At 38.8% G+C, this 15,541-nt stretch overlaps 6 protein-coding genes across 9 annotated transcripts in view; 3 read left to right on the top strand and 3 right to left on the bottom strand.

The window, feature by feature from the left end:
* The window catches only part of LOC125803868 (zinc finger protein 239-like), a 48,237-nt gene extending 33,731 nt beyond the window's left edge, over positions 1–14,506 (bottom strand). The window contains exon 1 of the mRNA XM_049482449.1: positions 14,172–14,506. The gene's annotated coding sequence lies outside the window, so the exon portion shown is untranslated. The remainder of the gene's footprint in view (positions 1–14,171) is intronic.
* Positions 1–15,541, top strand: part of LOC111194226 (zinc finger protein 239-like) — a 457,259-nt gene that overhangs the window by 148,103 nt on the left and 293,615 nt on the right. The gene's annotated exons all lie outside the window — the stretch shown is intronic.
* LOC107197279 (gastrula zinc finger protein XlCGF42.1-like) overlaps positions 1–15,541 on the bottom strand; it is a 200,913-nt gene that overhangs the window by 18,364 nt on the left and 167,008 nt on the right. The gene's annotated exons all lie outside the window — the stretch shown is intronic.
* LOC125803860 (zinc finger protein 239-like) overlaps positions 1–15,541 on the top strand; it is a 217,288-nt gene that overhangs the window by 110,481 nt on the left and 91,266 nt on the right. The gene's annotated exons all lie outside the window — the stretch shown is intronic.
* LOC103021480 (zinc finger protein 585A) overlaps positions 1–15,541 on the top strand; it is a 258,231-nt gene that overhangs the window by 165,504 nt on the left and 77,186 nt on the right. The gene's annotated exons all lie outside the window — the stretch shown is intronic.
* Positions 3,546–15,541, bottom strand: part of LOC103047357 (gastrula zinc finger protein XlCGF26.1) — a 311,263-nt gene continuing 299,267 nt past the window's right edge. Inside the window, exon 2 of the mRNA XM_049482373.1 lies at positions 3,546–8,064. Within this exon, the coding sequence (XP_049338330.1) occupies positions 6,695–8,005 (1,311 nt within the window). The 5' untranslated portion in view covers positions 8,006–8,064 and the 3' untranslated portion in view covers positions 3,546–6,694. The remainder of the gene's footprint in view (positions 8,065–15,541) is intronic.

Below are 15,541 nucleotides of genomic sequence, written 5' to 3'. Positions count from 1 at the left end.
GGGTTTGTACATTAGTTTGTTAGTGTTAATTAAATTTGTATTGTTTTGTTTTAGTATGTAGGTTTTAATATTTTTCACTATGTTTCTTTCCACAGAGATGGTGTAGAGCATTTTCTCCACATGGATTCAGCGTATCTGTAACAACAAACAATGGCATTGAAGCCATGAACCACTCACTGAAGAGCTTTTATTTAAAGCTTGCAAATACCGGAACAGTTTCCTCATTGGCTGAAACAGTTGTATGTGATTTTGTTCCAGAACATCTCCTGTCTTATGCAAAACAGAAATATTCCTATACCAGTGATTACAAAGCATACAGAAGTTATGTCCCTGATTTTTTGAAGAACTGTCCCAAAGATTTTGTCAAACACTGTCACAAAGCTATTGAAGCAGCTTCTTGGTATGGAAAAGAACAAATGTGTGACCTTGGGAAGGATGCTTTCAGATTAAGAGTGATCAGTAAGCTCAGTGGTATTGTGTGGATCTGGGAGATGACCAGAGATTTCCATCTTGTGAGTGTCCCTCCTTCCAGTTAACATTTCTACAATGCAAACATCTGTTTGCCATTTTTAATAATTCAGAATATACATGGATCATGTTGAGTTCCAAGTACACAAACAGTCCATATGTGACATTAGATGTGGATGTTGTGTTAAGTGAAACCCAGAATGGTCAAGCAGAGAATGCAGTGGATGAAGACACAGATTGTATCTCTTTATTTTCCACCAAGGAACACTCAATTCAAAAGACATACATGAGGTGTACTGAAAATAATTCAAGCAATGCCTGTGTCATATAGGTAATATTTTATTCTTACATACATCTATCCTCTGGATACATGTAGAAATAAGTTTAGAACATTTATGAAATACTTATATAAAATTTGCATATGTACATGTACATGTATGATATATTTATGACTCATTTTAAAATGCTAATATATGTTGCATCCATATGTTAGCCATATATATTTATTTATATATGCAGGTTTATTTAAACAACATACATTTAAATGTTTTTCCAAGTTGATTTAAACAACATACATTTAAATGTTTTTCTTATTCATTTCAAACATGCATGTCTGTTTTATCTTTAGACATGTAATATCCACACATATTAATGGCTTTTGGGATCGATACATTTGTACACATTATATACAGTTAGACTTAGAAATATTTGGATTTTCAAGATAAAGGCTCTGAACCACATTGAATTTAAAATTAAACAACTGAGATGCAATTGAATTGTAGACTTCAAGTGGGGTCTTTTTGCCTTTAGTTTTGTCTCAAGCAAGTGAAATGCTGCCCAATTTGGTTGATATAGGCCACTGCAGAATATTCTACTTATTTGCAATAAAAAAAACCTCCTCGGTTGTTTTCGCAGTGTGTTGGGGTCATTGTGAAGCACAGTCCAATCAACCTTGCTGCATTTGGTTAAATCTGAGCAGAAAGTAAATCCCAGTACACTTTCTGTCACATCATCAAAAAACACCAGTGACACAGTGCTGTTGGAAGCCATGCATGTCTGTGCCATCACATGTTTTACAGAGGACATGATGTGACTTTGTGTTGAGCCATACCAAGCCTGTGTGTGTGTGTGTCAATTATGAAAACATTTGTCTTAAACATATGTAATCATAAGGAAATTTGGGCTTCATTTGGAAATGCAAATTGGGAGGAAAAAGTTAGGGACCCTATTCCACATTACAATCACATTCTACACATAATCTTACACTTAACACTTAGCACTTTACCAGCACACAATAAAAATAGAATATAATTATAATTATATAACTGTGAGATTTTTTCTTTAAAGAAGTAGAATGTTCTTATTTAGTTGTGCAATATAGTTCTGGGAATGTTTCTGTGAGCATTAATTTAAAAATGTGAGCATTATTAAAATATTTAAGGAAAGCTTACATAAACCTTCCAAAGTTTGAAGTCTATCCTTTCTTTTACATTATCCTGACTGTTAAGGAACCATGAGGTAATTTTCTTTGTTATCCTAAAACAAACCAAAAAATGTTTTCTCCCTAAATTTACTGGGATGGCAATGCTTTTCTTTTACTCAAAGTGCCATAAGGTTCCCCAAAACAAACCACAGACAACTCAAATATAATGTTAGTTAGTGAACATTAATGAAATCTAACAATTAACTAAAAAAAACAACAATTTTTTTTTTTATAATTTTTTACATAAAATGAACAAAAATATATATAACAAAAACGACACAATACTGGCATTACTTATTTTTGTTCAGTTATAACTGAATTGTTGCAACAGAAGCGTAAATTGAGTTGTATTAAATGTACATTATGTTTAAAGTAAAATTGTTATTACAAAATGCTTTATATTTAGTTATATTTACTGAAAAAAAAACAGTTAGGTGACTTCAAACTGTTGACTTTAAGTAAATGTAATGCCTCAAAATTGTGTAAAGTGGGCACCAATAATATTCTAAACCTATTGAAACGTGCGCACGATTGAAGTCACCATGCGGATGAACCTTATCTGAGACTTCCGTCCACAAAATCTCAGGTAACGATAATGAAGCTAACCTAGCTAGATTAGGCAGTTTAGCTAGGCATCTCTTTATTCATACATTGATGTAAAGTCACTCTAACTAGCTGCTTAATCCAACTGCTTACTTGAAAAAAAAATAGGATGCTGATAGATTACAAGGTCAGTTTATGTTATAGTAAACCAGGTAACTATAGCAGCTATTTCTAGCTGAGTACTCCACTAAACCTGGACAGCCAGCACTGGCTAGATTAGCTACTTTATCCAGTGCTAGCTGGCTAGGTTTAGTCGAGTACTCAGCTAGAAATAGCTACTAGAATTTGATATTTTTTGAGTTGATATTTTCAAAGGACCAAACCGGGCAGCTATTTCTATCTGAAAACTCGACTAAACCTGGTCAGCTAGCACTAGCTAGTTTAGCTAGTTAGGTGTAGTCAAGTTCTCAGCTAGAAATAGCAACTCAAGGAAGCCAGTGCCGTTTCTTACCAATTTACGTGCCTAACACAGCTTAAAGCAAGTCACTCAAACAGCCCCACAACTATGGCACAGGTGCTGCTGCTTGGATTGTTCAGTATTGATAAGCTTTTAAAGAGTAATCTTCTATGTATGTAATTGGGTGTGTTTTTTGGTTAATTATATTGATCAGAATTATTTTGGCCTAATTACAGAAATATAAGCACATTTTAGCCTAAATGTTACCAGCTCTTGGATAAAACTCTCATTGATTTAAATTTAAAATAACGTAAAACACTTCATCACATGGTATCCTCACACAAACACACATCAGATTGACACTTATCTCCTTGCCCACTCTATGTAGAACATCACTGTTAAAATACTGTGCTACAGAAGTACTGTATTCTCTACCTCAGTAACTGCAAATTACTGTTACAATCTGACTGTGTAAACCTATATATAATAGAATACTGCACCTTACCGTGGAACGTAATTTCTGTCCACAGTGTGTCTATACACCTCACAGAAATCAGCAGATAGACACATCCAATCACCACACTGAAGAGGATGACAGTTCATCTATTTAATGGTTTATTGGAAACTGAACAAAACTACAAGTAATAAAAAAGCAAAATAACTTCTACACATTAATACAAAATAATATGAAACATGCAATTAACATTAGGCCCTCAAATCAAAATAGGCAGAACAGACAGTATCCGCAAACGCCAATACAGAATCCACAGAAAGCTGTTAAATACAAAAAATAACACAGTTTAGTTTCACTAATAAAAAATATTTTTTTCTGCAAAGAACATTTTGAACAGCCCCAAAAAAGTGTTTCTTAAAGAACAACAGTATTCGATTTAGGCCCAATCCTTTAGCCTTACCCAACTTTTTTGCATGTCCAGGGGTGTCCTTATTCTTGTTAAGGTTGAGGGGTAGGGTGAAGTGTTACTGGTATATGGCTCCTTAAATCAGAGATTTTTCATAGGCACACTCAAAACAGAGAGATATGAGAATCACTGGCAAGATGGCGAAGTGAAAACTCATTCAAGCATTTTTCTTAGAAATTATGATAACCACTATATTACTATATAGTATAAGTTCAATGTGTAGTTTCAATGTTTTACGGCCATTTTTCTCATTGCAAGCATAATACTAGTAGTTTGTCTCAGCTAGCAGTAGTTTGTCTCAGTTAGCTTGCTAACTTTTTTGTTCCACATTAAATGGTGCAAAAGACTGCAAAATCAAATTTAAGCTAATAAAAGTTTATTTCAGCTCCCCATCAGCGAGGAATTAAGGAATGGACAATAATAATTAACAGCTGCACCAACTGCCCCTTTACTGAAGACATACAATGTCCTAAAGTTAACCATTAGTGCTCTACTTCTATATCTATATCATGTGCTTGAAGGATTGTCCCAATACTGAGAGTGGTGAGAAATGGGATGGGATTAGGCCTAACTATCAAGAGCGAGCCTTTTTACATTTCAACATAAAGAATTTAGTACAGCACTCCCTGAAGGGAGTGTTTATCTATTTGCTGACCATCCTAATGTGGTCTGGGAACTTGCCTGGGGCCGAAGGTTATACTGACTGAAAGTGATTGCCTTTGAGACAAGGTTGTTTTGGGAGTAGAGAGAGAGAGTGCCTGCGAGCGCAGGAGTTTTTTTCTTGCTGAGCAGGTGGAGTAAAGTGGACTATTTTGCACTATTGTGTCGGTTGTTTCACTTTAATTCCTCTATGTAACACTGCTCGGTTACATTACTCTGAATATGTTTTATAAATGTAGTATATTAATCTCTTTTTCTGGTGTGCACTGAAGGGTGTGATTGGAGATAACCACACCTTCACACTCTTATTCTTAAATGTTTTATACATTTATATATACAGTTATTATTTTTAATGTTCACTTAATAATTTGCTTAATAACCTTATGATCTTTTCTCTCTTTTTAACTGTGTCACAATGTCACAAGGCTTTGGAGGTTGTTTGTACTTTTTCAGGAATCAGGAAGGTCAGAGAAATTTTTTTATTTACAGTGAGAGCTGTGAGGAGAACGTTACCCTGAGTGGCAGAGAAGCTTCACTGCTGTTCTGGGAACAGTGCATATGAACTAGGAGACAACAAGCTATCTGAGTGAAGTGCTGGGAACCTTTCCTCAGATAGCCAGCGCTTGCCTGTTCTACACAGCGTAAAGTCGTACACAGGCCAGAAGATCTTTCCATCCACTCTTTTCCTCTGTTTCACCTTCTCACAGACTTTAGGACACTTAAGGAATGTTTGAAACACTACAACTGTTTGCTGTGTTCATAAAGGACACAGAGCTGAACAACACCATGATAAGAACTTGTAAAATCCTTCTCAGTAGTTTATCGGTTTGGGTCCGCATTGGACAATGTCTGGGTCTGGAGCCGAACTACGGTCCGCCTATTCATGATCTCTGCTCTAGACACAAGGCTCTGAGAGAACATGCCAGGGACTTTATTTTGGACTCTGAGCATATAGCTGGAAGGACTATTTTTTGGGAGTGGGAGAATCACTCCTTTTTTTTATGCTCATAAAGTTCCAGCCCCTAGGGCCAAGAACAGAATGGAGTGTGGGCCCTAAATTGATGATCAATATATGCTATATTACCTTTATAATAGTATATTTGGATGAAAAGTCTAGAGTTCACTAAGTTCTGTTAAAACAGGTGTCTGACCCTTTCTCTGAGGCCTGTACAGTCTGTACCAAGGCGCGAGGTGCTGGTGGAGGCGACCTTGGTTTTGTCTGACTTGTGCCAAAAGCCCCCACCGTTGTTCACCCAGACGTTGCTGACTTAGCTTTCTCTCACGAGAAGAGTGCCCAAGTGAAGAACAGGTGTGCCAAAAGCCCCTGCCTTTGTTCACCCAAATACTGTATAAAAGTGTGTGTATTGCTTTGTATGATCAGAAGACTGAATCCTTCTGACTGAATCTGGCTGACTTCAAGACAATAAAAGATTAACTTAGAACTTCGGAGCGACTCGTCTTCTCCTTTCTTTGACTTAAGGCACTCGTCTGATGTTTATCTTCTTTCTTTTGAATTTAAAACTTTTGTAGTGATGCATGACTAGATAATCTTTAAGAGTCTATTTTAAGCTAGCCCAAGGCTTCCCTTTAAGGGAGGCCTAAGAGTCGTCAAATAACGAACGACAGGAGCTCATGAGTAGAAGTAGGTCCATTATCGAAGAAATAAGGGGCCACAAAAATATCTCTCCAGTGTATATAACACTGACTTAATTAAACTTAATATGCATGTGGGCTGTAAATGCCTCGATCTTGGATGTCAGAAGGTCAAATCCACAGAATTTGGATGAAGATCAAATTGAGCTTTACAGAGTGACTGCAGCTCATCTACTTCAGGATCTATTCAGTGTATGGGCAGAAAGCTGGGTTTGACATTTAGTACATAACTGTTTTTTGTTTTATGAAAATGAAACAGTTTACCCTCTACACACATTATTAATAGATCTTGGTTAGAATCTGAAATAGTTTTAGGTGTGTAAAACTAAACTAAGTCTAAACACTGATGGGAATGCGCTGGTGTCGATTGAGATTATACTGGCGATTAAAATTCATTCCACAGTCTGAGCAGTGATATGATTTCTCTCCAGTATGAATGCGTTGGTGCTGCTGGAAAGTACTCTGTTCATAAAAGTTCATGACACATTCTGAACAGTAATATGGTTTCTCTCAAGTGTGAATGCGTTGGTGCTGCTGGAGAGTACTCTGTTTACAGAAGTTCATGCCACATTCTGAACAGTAATACGGTTTCTCTCCAGTGTGAACGCGTTTGTGTTGCTGGAGATCACTCTTTGTAGTAAAACTCTTTTCACAGTCTGAGCAGTGAAACGGTTTCTCTCCAGTGTGAATGCGTTTGTGTCGCTGGAGATCACCCTGTGTAGTAAAACTCTTTCCACAGTCTAAGCAGTGATACGTTTTTTCTCCAGTGTGAATGAGTTGGTGTCGCTGGAGATTATACTGTTGATAAAAATTCTTGCCACACTCTGTGCATTGAAACGGTGTCTCTCCAGTGTGAATGTATCTGTGTCTTTGGAGATTTATCAGAAAGTTAAAACTCTTCCCACAGTCTGCGCAGAGATACGGTTTCTCTCCAGTGTGAATGCGCTGGTGTCGCTGGAGATTATACCGGTTAGTAAAATTCATCCCACATTCTGTGCAGTGATACGGTTTCTCTCCAGTGTGAATGCGTTTGTGTCGCTGGAGATCACCCTTCTTAGTAAAACTCTTTTTACAGTCTGAGCAGTGATATGGTTTCTCTCCAGTGTGAATGCGCTGGTGTGTTTTGAGATAACTCTGTTCAGTAAAACTCTTTCCACAGACCGAGCAGTAATACGGTTTCTCTCCAGGGTGAATGCGCTGGTGCCGCTGAAGAATACTCTTTTGATGAAAATTCATACCACATTTTGAACAGTAATATGGTTTCTCTCCAGTGTGAATGCACTGGTGTCGCTGGAGATCAGTCTGTGTGGTAAAACTCTTTCTACAGTCTAAGCAGTGAAACGGTTTCTCTCCAGTGTGAATGAGTTGGTGTCGCTGAAGATTATAGTGTTTATAAAAATTCTTCCCACACTCTGTGCATTGAAACAGTGTCTCTCCAGTGTGAATGTATCTGTGTCTTTGGAGACTTGTCGGATCGTTAAAGCTCTTCCCACAGTCTGTGCAGAGATATGGTTTCTCTCCAGTGTGAATGCGCTGGTGTCGCTGGAGATGATTTTGGTTAGTAAAATGCATCCCACATTCTGAGCAGTGATATGGTTTCTCTCCAGTGTGAATGCGTTTGTGTTGCTGGAGATCACCCTTTGTAGTAAAACTCTTCCCACAGTCTGAGCAATGAAATGGTTTCTCTCCAGTGTGAATGCGCTGGTGTGTTTTGAGATTACTGTGTTTATTAAAACTCTTTCCACAAACTGGACAGTGATGTGTATTCTTCTTCCCTGTACTTTTCTGCATTTGCATATCGGAGATTTCCCTGGATGCCATGTTCTCCCTTTTGTTTAGCTGGGATCAGGGGAAGATCCGGAACAGAACAGCATTAATTTCTGAAAGAAATACAGAAAAAAGAAAACCTAAATACAAAATAAAATATTTGAAAATATTAGTTTGGGGTTGAAAATGGAAATAATTAAATTGGGGAACTCATTTTGGGGAATAAAAATTTTATCTTGACAGTCAACATTTTCCTTAACAATAATAGGGGTGGGGGAAATGTTTGATTCTTAGATGCATCTTGTTTCGGACATGAATAATTCTGAATTAATTTACAAACGACAATAATCTAATTTCTAGGTATTACCTAGAACTGAAACATAATGATGATTGAGTAAAAAAGGCGACACTGTGAAGTGCGGAAGTGTATTGCCCCAGACAAATAACAGAAGATACTGGCTCAAACCAATTCTTGTAGAATAACTAGTATCATGGTACTAGAATAACTAGCTCATGGTATTCCTCTGCATAATAGAGGAGATGTGTCAGATCTAAATAATTACAGTCCAATCTCAAATCTGCCTTGTTTATTCAAAATGTTACAATCAGTAACCATAAATCAGATCTACAGCCCATAAAACTGGTGTTTACACTGGCAGGCAACAGAGGGATGGACGACCATTCGTTTCCAATGGAAGGACACGATTTATAGTGACAAGCAAGTTGAGATTTTTAATAATTAATTATGATATGGTAAATCTAAAACCACTGACAGGGCAATTTTAGAAAAAAATAAGCATGAAAGAAAGTATTGAAGCTCATCTGCTGTTTACTGTACTAAAACAGGACATGAAGGTAGGTACAAGTTTGGCTACAACAAAGGTGAGATTCCCTTTTTTCATTATTGGTCACACTGTAATCTAAGAATATACTCAAAACGATCAAAAGGCATGTTTTGGGCTTCCGGTTGGCCCTGCCAGGTATGGCCACATAGTATGTTCAGCCTCTCTAAACCTCTCCAAACTCACCGAATTGAAGTGTTATCCTGCACACGCCTGACCTACCAAGGTATGCGATGAAAGAGGACAAATCCATGAAGGAAAGGAAAAGTCTAGGAAGTAAATAAGACTAGGAACAAAATTTCAAGGCTGCCTTGCTAGTCCTATCTTGTGTATTCTGCTCATTAAACTTCTGACTAAAACTATCAAGGTATATCTATCATGGGCACAGCGTACAAAGTGTGTTTGTATGCAGATGATGTATTAACTTCCCTTAAAATACAGAACTAGATATACCTCGATTGATGAAAATGTTGCCAATGTATCAGAGAAATTCTGCATATGTTCTTAACATTAAAACCGAGACACTGGCACTTCACTAATCCCCTTACCAGAGCTCACTTAAACATACATTTTTAAGTGGTCTACTCCATACATCAAGTATTTGATATAACAAAGGATTTATCCTTACTGTATGAGACTAGTTATAACAGTATATCTTCATATAAGGATAATAAAAGGAGGAGTCCGTTGCCTTTGGACTTTAGTAACAACTTCCCCGAGGGAACTGGTGCAAACCAGCATACGAAGTCAGGTGGATATAGAGTTGTCCTTACTGGACACTTCTTTACAAGCTATAGTTGCAGCAGCAGTTACAGCCTTCATTGTACTGTACCGTGACGTTTTACGTGACAGTGCCGCGAGACAGTGTCACGTGCACCCCCTAGTGGTGCAGGCCAGTTACTGCAGTGGCATGCTGTGTCACGGGACAGTGTACTGTGCTGTGAGGTTTTACGTGACAGTGCCGCGAGACAGTGTCACGTGCACCCCCTAGTGGTGCAGGCCAGTTGTGACGTTTTACGTGACAGTGCCGCGAGACAGTGTCACATGCACCCCCTAGTGGTGCAGGCCAGTTACTGCAGTGGCATACTTTACATAGCAGTTAGACAGTGACAGTGGGACCTGACAGCGTTATTTACACTTGCAGCGCGTAAAAAAGTGTTGTGAAGGGGAAACGGCTCTTTACCTAGCTGAGCCAGGCTGTTACTTCTGATTTCAAATCAAGAACGGCTGCTGTGCTTTTGACTGTTAATATTGCGAGTTAAATCAGCTGCTTAAATCGCATGACAATATGTGAAGTTCATAGGATATTCATTCAGACAGTCATACAATAATAGCAGCTGTACTCACATGTGCTACATCATTATGTCATTGTCATAAGTTTATAAGATATTATTAAGTTATTATTTTAGAAAAAACAAAATCAGAGCATGTAATACATCCGAATGAAATGTACAGGACAATATATTATTACATTATTAAAATTGTATAACACCCATTGCAGAATAAAAATGGTTAATATAAAGTATTTGTTATCATTCTACTGCAAAATTAATGCTCTCTATTTCTTTATTTACACGTAGCACCGTCACATCCATGTAAAGTATGCCACTGCAGTAACTGGCCTGCACCACTAGGGGGTGCACGTGACACTGTCTCGCGGCACTGTCACGTAAAACGTCACGGTACAGTACAATGAAGGCTGTAACCCCCTCTCTATAGTTGGCTGCAGGCAGGCCCGGAGTGGCTAATCGGGAGATTCGGGAGGATTCCCGATGGGCCGGCTCATGTCAATCTCGAGTTTGGGCCGGTTGGACAGAAAAAATAATTTTGACACTTATCTGTCCCCTATCTCAGTGGTTCCCAACCTATGGGTCGCCAAAGATCCACGATGGGTCGCGAAGCCCTCTTGATTTTAAGGGGTTTAATTGTAATACTATATACAGTCTAAGGTAAGCAAAATTCGCCGCGCTGCGCTGCACTCTCTCTGTCTCTCTCTCTCTCTCTGGCGCGCGCGCGGGCGCTCTCTCCGGCAGCGCGGAGCTGAATTCAGCGCGAGGCTGAATATAATAATATAATAATATAAGAATATAAAACTCAGTTTAGTTAAATAAATGAAAATGAGTGAGGGCCTGTAAAGTTAATCAATTATTGTCCAATATTTGGACAGGTTGAGGTTTTGGTGAGCTGTTTTACTGATTTGAAACTGAAACTGATATTATTCTTTTTTTTTTGTTTGTTTGTTTTTATTTTATATAAATAATTTTTTATTCATTTTAAATAGTTGTATTATTATTTATTTATTTTTTTTAATTTTATTTCTAATTTTTTCCCATTTTCTCCCCAATTTACACGGCCAATTACCCAACCCATTCATTAGGACTCCCCCTATCACTAGTGATACCTCAACACACCAGGAGGGTGAAGACTAGCACATGCTTCCTCCGATACATGAGAAGTCAGCCACCGCTTCTTTTCGAGCTGCTGCTGATGCAGCATTGCCGAGCAGCCAGCGCGCTTGGAGGAAAGCACAGCGGCTCGGCTCCAGTACATCAGCTCACAGACGCCCTGTGCTGCAGACATCCCCGTAGGAGTGATGTGGGGAGAGAGCGCCATCTACCCACCCAGAGGGAGCAGGGCCAATTTTGCTCCCTCTGACGCCGGCAGCTTGATGGCAAAGCTGCATGAGCTGGGGTTCGAACCGGCGACCTCCTGCTCATAGTGGCAGCGCTTTAGACCGCTGGACCACTCGGCGCCCCGTATTATTTTATTGATCTAATTATTTTTTTCTTCATAAGATAAAAATTCCTTATGTTTTATGTATAAATTTTTCCTTTTTTACGTGTTTATTTTATTCATCTATAGTAAATGTCAGTTTTTATTTGTCATTTCTAACCCCCCCCCCCCCCCCCCTGAAGAAAAAGGTTGGGAACCACTGCCCTATCTAATATTATTCTTGCATTAATTTCCATTCAACTACGTATGCATTCTCTATTCATCTAACAGCACAGCTCTTACTTCTAATAGCGGAGCTCAAATACTGTCGCGCAAGCTTTTTAACTGTACCGCAGAGCTCACATACAGTTTTTTTCCCCGCAAGACAGGTTTAAGCTTGACGAGAAATATCATCACGTTTTCGCCACGAGATCTCGTCACACCCCTAATAGCAACAGAATAGTAGGAAGCGTCAGTCGACTGTGATGGAGGGTAAAAAGAGGCCAGGCGGAGCCAAAAAGGCCAGATAAAAAAAAAAGAAAAAAAAAAGAAGAAGATGGAAGAAAAAGCTGCCACATGTGCAAAATTTGTTTTCCAGAGGACAGACTCCAGCTGCCGCCGGTAAACAGAGCAATGGAAATAATCTTGAATTTTCAGCTATTGCGCAACGTTTGCAATGTCGACTTAGCTAGTTTATTTTGTAGAGCCCAATACACATCATTAGCCTCTGAACATGCCGTCGGTGGGCCAGAACTATGTGATAATTAATATCTGGCTGTGTTTATGAATAATTATAGACACCCAATATGCCATTTTAAAGCTTAGAATCTCTGCTTTTCAGTTATCTAGCCTATTTAGCTGTATATCCTTTCAGAAAATAAACATTTAGGGCGAAATATGCCTTTTGTTATAATTATGATTCAAAATTTTCATATTTGCGTTTTTTGTACGCTTTATATTTAATCCAATGCGGACATGTTACATCATTCAAAATCGCCTAAACCTCTGGATTACGGATCAGTAAACATTTTTACTGTAGGGTGTACGGTTCCTGAATTAGAGCCGAACGTGCTTATACTTTTTAGCGCAGCTTTTACTTTACTTTTTAAAACAGGCTGTATGATCCTATAATCAGCCGCGCTCACACGCCCAGCCCCCACCCCCAGCTCACCTCACACTCCAGCCTCAAACACCGCTCCACCAGTGTTGCCAACTTAGCGACTTTGTCGCTATATTTAGCGACTTTTCAGACCCTCTAGCGACTTTTTTTGTAAAAAAAAAAAAAAAAAAAAAAAAAGCGACTAGCGACAAATCTAGCGAGTTTTTGTGTTGTTATTGGAGACTTTTGATGAGATGAACACGCGCTCTTTAGTTACTGTCCTCCGCGCTGCAGCGGCTGCTGCCGTCAGCCCCGCCCCACACCACTCACAGTGCAGTCTGACTGTCAGAGCACACACACCGCTCCACCAACACACTGTAAATGAATCGCGCGTGCCCACAGCCGCCGCTGACTGACCCCGCTCTGTATTTACAGAGCACAAGTATAAATATTAATGTGTCTTCAGTGTGACACGAACAGAAATCACTTAATTTAACTCACACAGTCTCAGTCATTCACTCACCTCATTCACCACATAGCCTGTCACTCACCTCCTCCACAGTGTCTGCCTCTTTATAAAAAGCTAAACATCAATTGAACCATTGAACAATTTGTCTATGATAGGTTTAAAAATAAAGAAAACTTAAGACAACGTAAAAAAAAATAAACTAAAATAAAACAAAGCTATAAATAAATAAAATTGGGTGTTTTACAGCAGAAAAGCAATCAGTACACACTTTCCAAACGCTCTACTTAGGAAAAACAAAAAAATGTGCAGAGTATCAGGTCTCCAAAACTGTTAACAAAACTCCTGAATGATTCTTACACTTTACGCGCCTCCTCCCTTTAACAGCCCTCAACCCCCCACCATCCAGCCATTGACCAGGCAAACCCCACCCACACTAAGTTTTTCTCAAGAAAAACTCCATTTAGCTCTAAAATTAACATTAATTCACACACTGTGGAACATCTGCATATATGAATGTTTCTACACTCACTACATCTACATGCTGAATATCACATGATCTATTTTACACAGTTTTAAAATGGATCATAAAGATACTTTATGTACGCAAACAGACTTACACGTGACCATAAAGGAGATATCTCTACTGTTAGCATGAAGGAATTTATAAAAAATAGCAGCACAATTTAACACTTTAGCCTACCAGACAATAGAATTACGTGATTATTGTGATTTAATTCTCGTCCGGATATAACTTACCATGTATGTGTTTTTCTCAGACGTACTTAGAAAAAATTACAGGCAGAATTACCTACTGTTTTTTTTTCTGAACTTAAAATTTTACAAGTCCGGATCTACATGAGTTTCGTCTCCTCGCTTTTAATAAAATAGCTATTTGTCCACTGCTACACACTGTTATTACACTTCGGGCATGCGTTTCCACGGAGATACACATGGGAAACGCGATGTCACGTGACCGAGAAAGTTGAAAAACTCACCGGTCGAGTTTTAACACTAAGAAGAAGTATTAAAATAATTGTCACAGGCGTCCCCCTAAGACACTTAATGTTCAGCAGTGTGAAGGTGAAGAGTGGAACATACCTGCAGCAGGTGAGCTGATGGTGTTCCTCCAGTAGAGCAGTCTGAGTACAGAGGTGTGGAGCTGCTGATCAGAGCTGGATCTTCTGCGGCTCCACTTTACTGGAGACCGGGGGAAACATAACCACCCTTCCATATTCACCTACAGAGAATCCAGTCTTCATTTTAAACCACAGCAAACATCTGTCCAAAGCGCTGAAACTATAAGAACATGTCCAATCAATACATCACAATTACTCTGTTCCTTGATCTGATCCAATACAATAAACAGCCCTGAATCCACTTAAACCTCCAACAGTCTGCTGCTGTTTCTAACCTAAAGACCCCCCAGCTGCAGACCTCCGGAGCTACGCTGAGGAGCCATTCACGTCGCAGAACTCTAGTCCCGCCCAGAAGCCAATGGCGTTACATCCGGCAACCAGATGTCAAAATAAAAGTCCTGCAGCTTTGTGAGGCATACCCAGAGACTGTACGCAAGTATATACGTTTCAAAATACTTGTATACACTGTATTGAGTAATGGTTCATCCATCTAAAACTTAGGTTCCAATGTATAAACGTGCATGCAGACTGTTCTACAAACATCAGCTTTGTGATAGAATGTAGTTTGACTAATTGTTGGTCTTGTTGTTAAGATATCCAGTCAACAGAGAAGTTTGCATAGGTAGCTTAAATCGAAAAGTACTATTTTTCTGCAGGATGTATATGTGTATGTTATATGTAATAGTATATATAATTATACTGTAGTGTCATTGGGGATGGAATAACTGTGAGAAACAAATCTAATCCTGAGACAAGCAGTAGTTTCCTCTTAAACTGGCACCCCACTGTCAGGCCCCTTATTCACTCTCCACACTAACACCAGGAAGGTGAATAATTCTGCACTAACAAAAACACACAACTAAACTTAGTGAACATAAAATAACAGTGTTCAACAAGAGAGAGTACACCCATCACATTTCCTTCTTATATATTTTTATAGGACAACACTACAGAAATTACACTTGTAGTTAGTATACATCTTATATTGCAGTACAATTTTACAGTCTCAACACACTCAACTCAAAACTCAAGACATTCTCTAAATAGCTGGCAACACAAGTGAGTACACTCCACACAGAATATGTCCAAATTGTGACCAAAGTGTTGATATTTTGAGTGACCACTAGTAACATCTAGCACTACCTTTACCCTCTTGGGCATAGAATTCACCAGAGCTGCACCAGTTGCTACTGGAATTCTCTTCCACTCGTCCATCCCAGTGCTGGTGGAGGTTGAACATCTTGCAATCCTCAGTTGAGCTCAGTTGGGTTTAGGTTTAAAAACATACTTGGCCAGTCCATTTCTAACTTCAGCTTCCTTATCAAAGCAGTC

The sequence above is a fragment of the Astyanax mexicanus genome, chromosome 8, assembly GCF_023375975.1.
Source record: "Astyanax mexicanus isolate ESR-SI-001 chromosome 8, AstMex3_surface, whole genome shotgun sequence".
Classification (NCBI taxonomy): domain Eukaryota; kingdom Metazoa; phylum Chordata; class Actinopteri; order Characiformes; family Acestrorhamphidae; genus Astyanax; species Astyanax mexicanus.
This window is presented reverse-complemented; position numbering and strand designations above follow the sequence as displayed.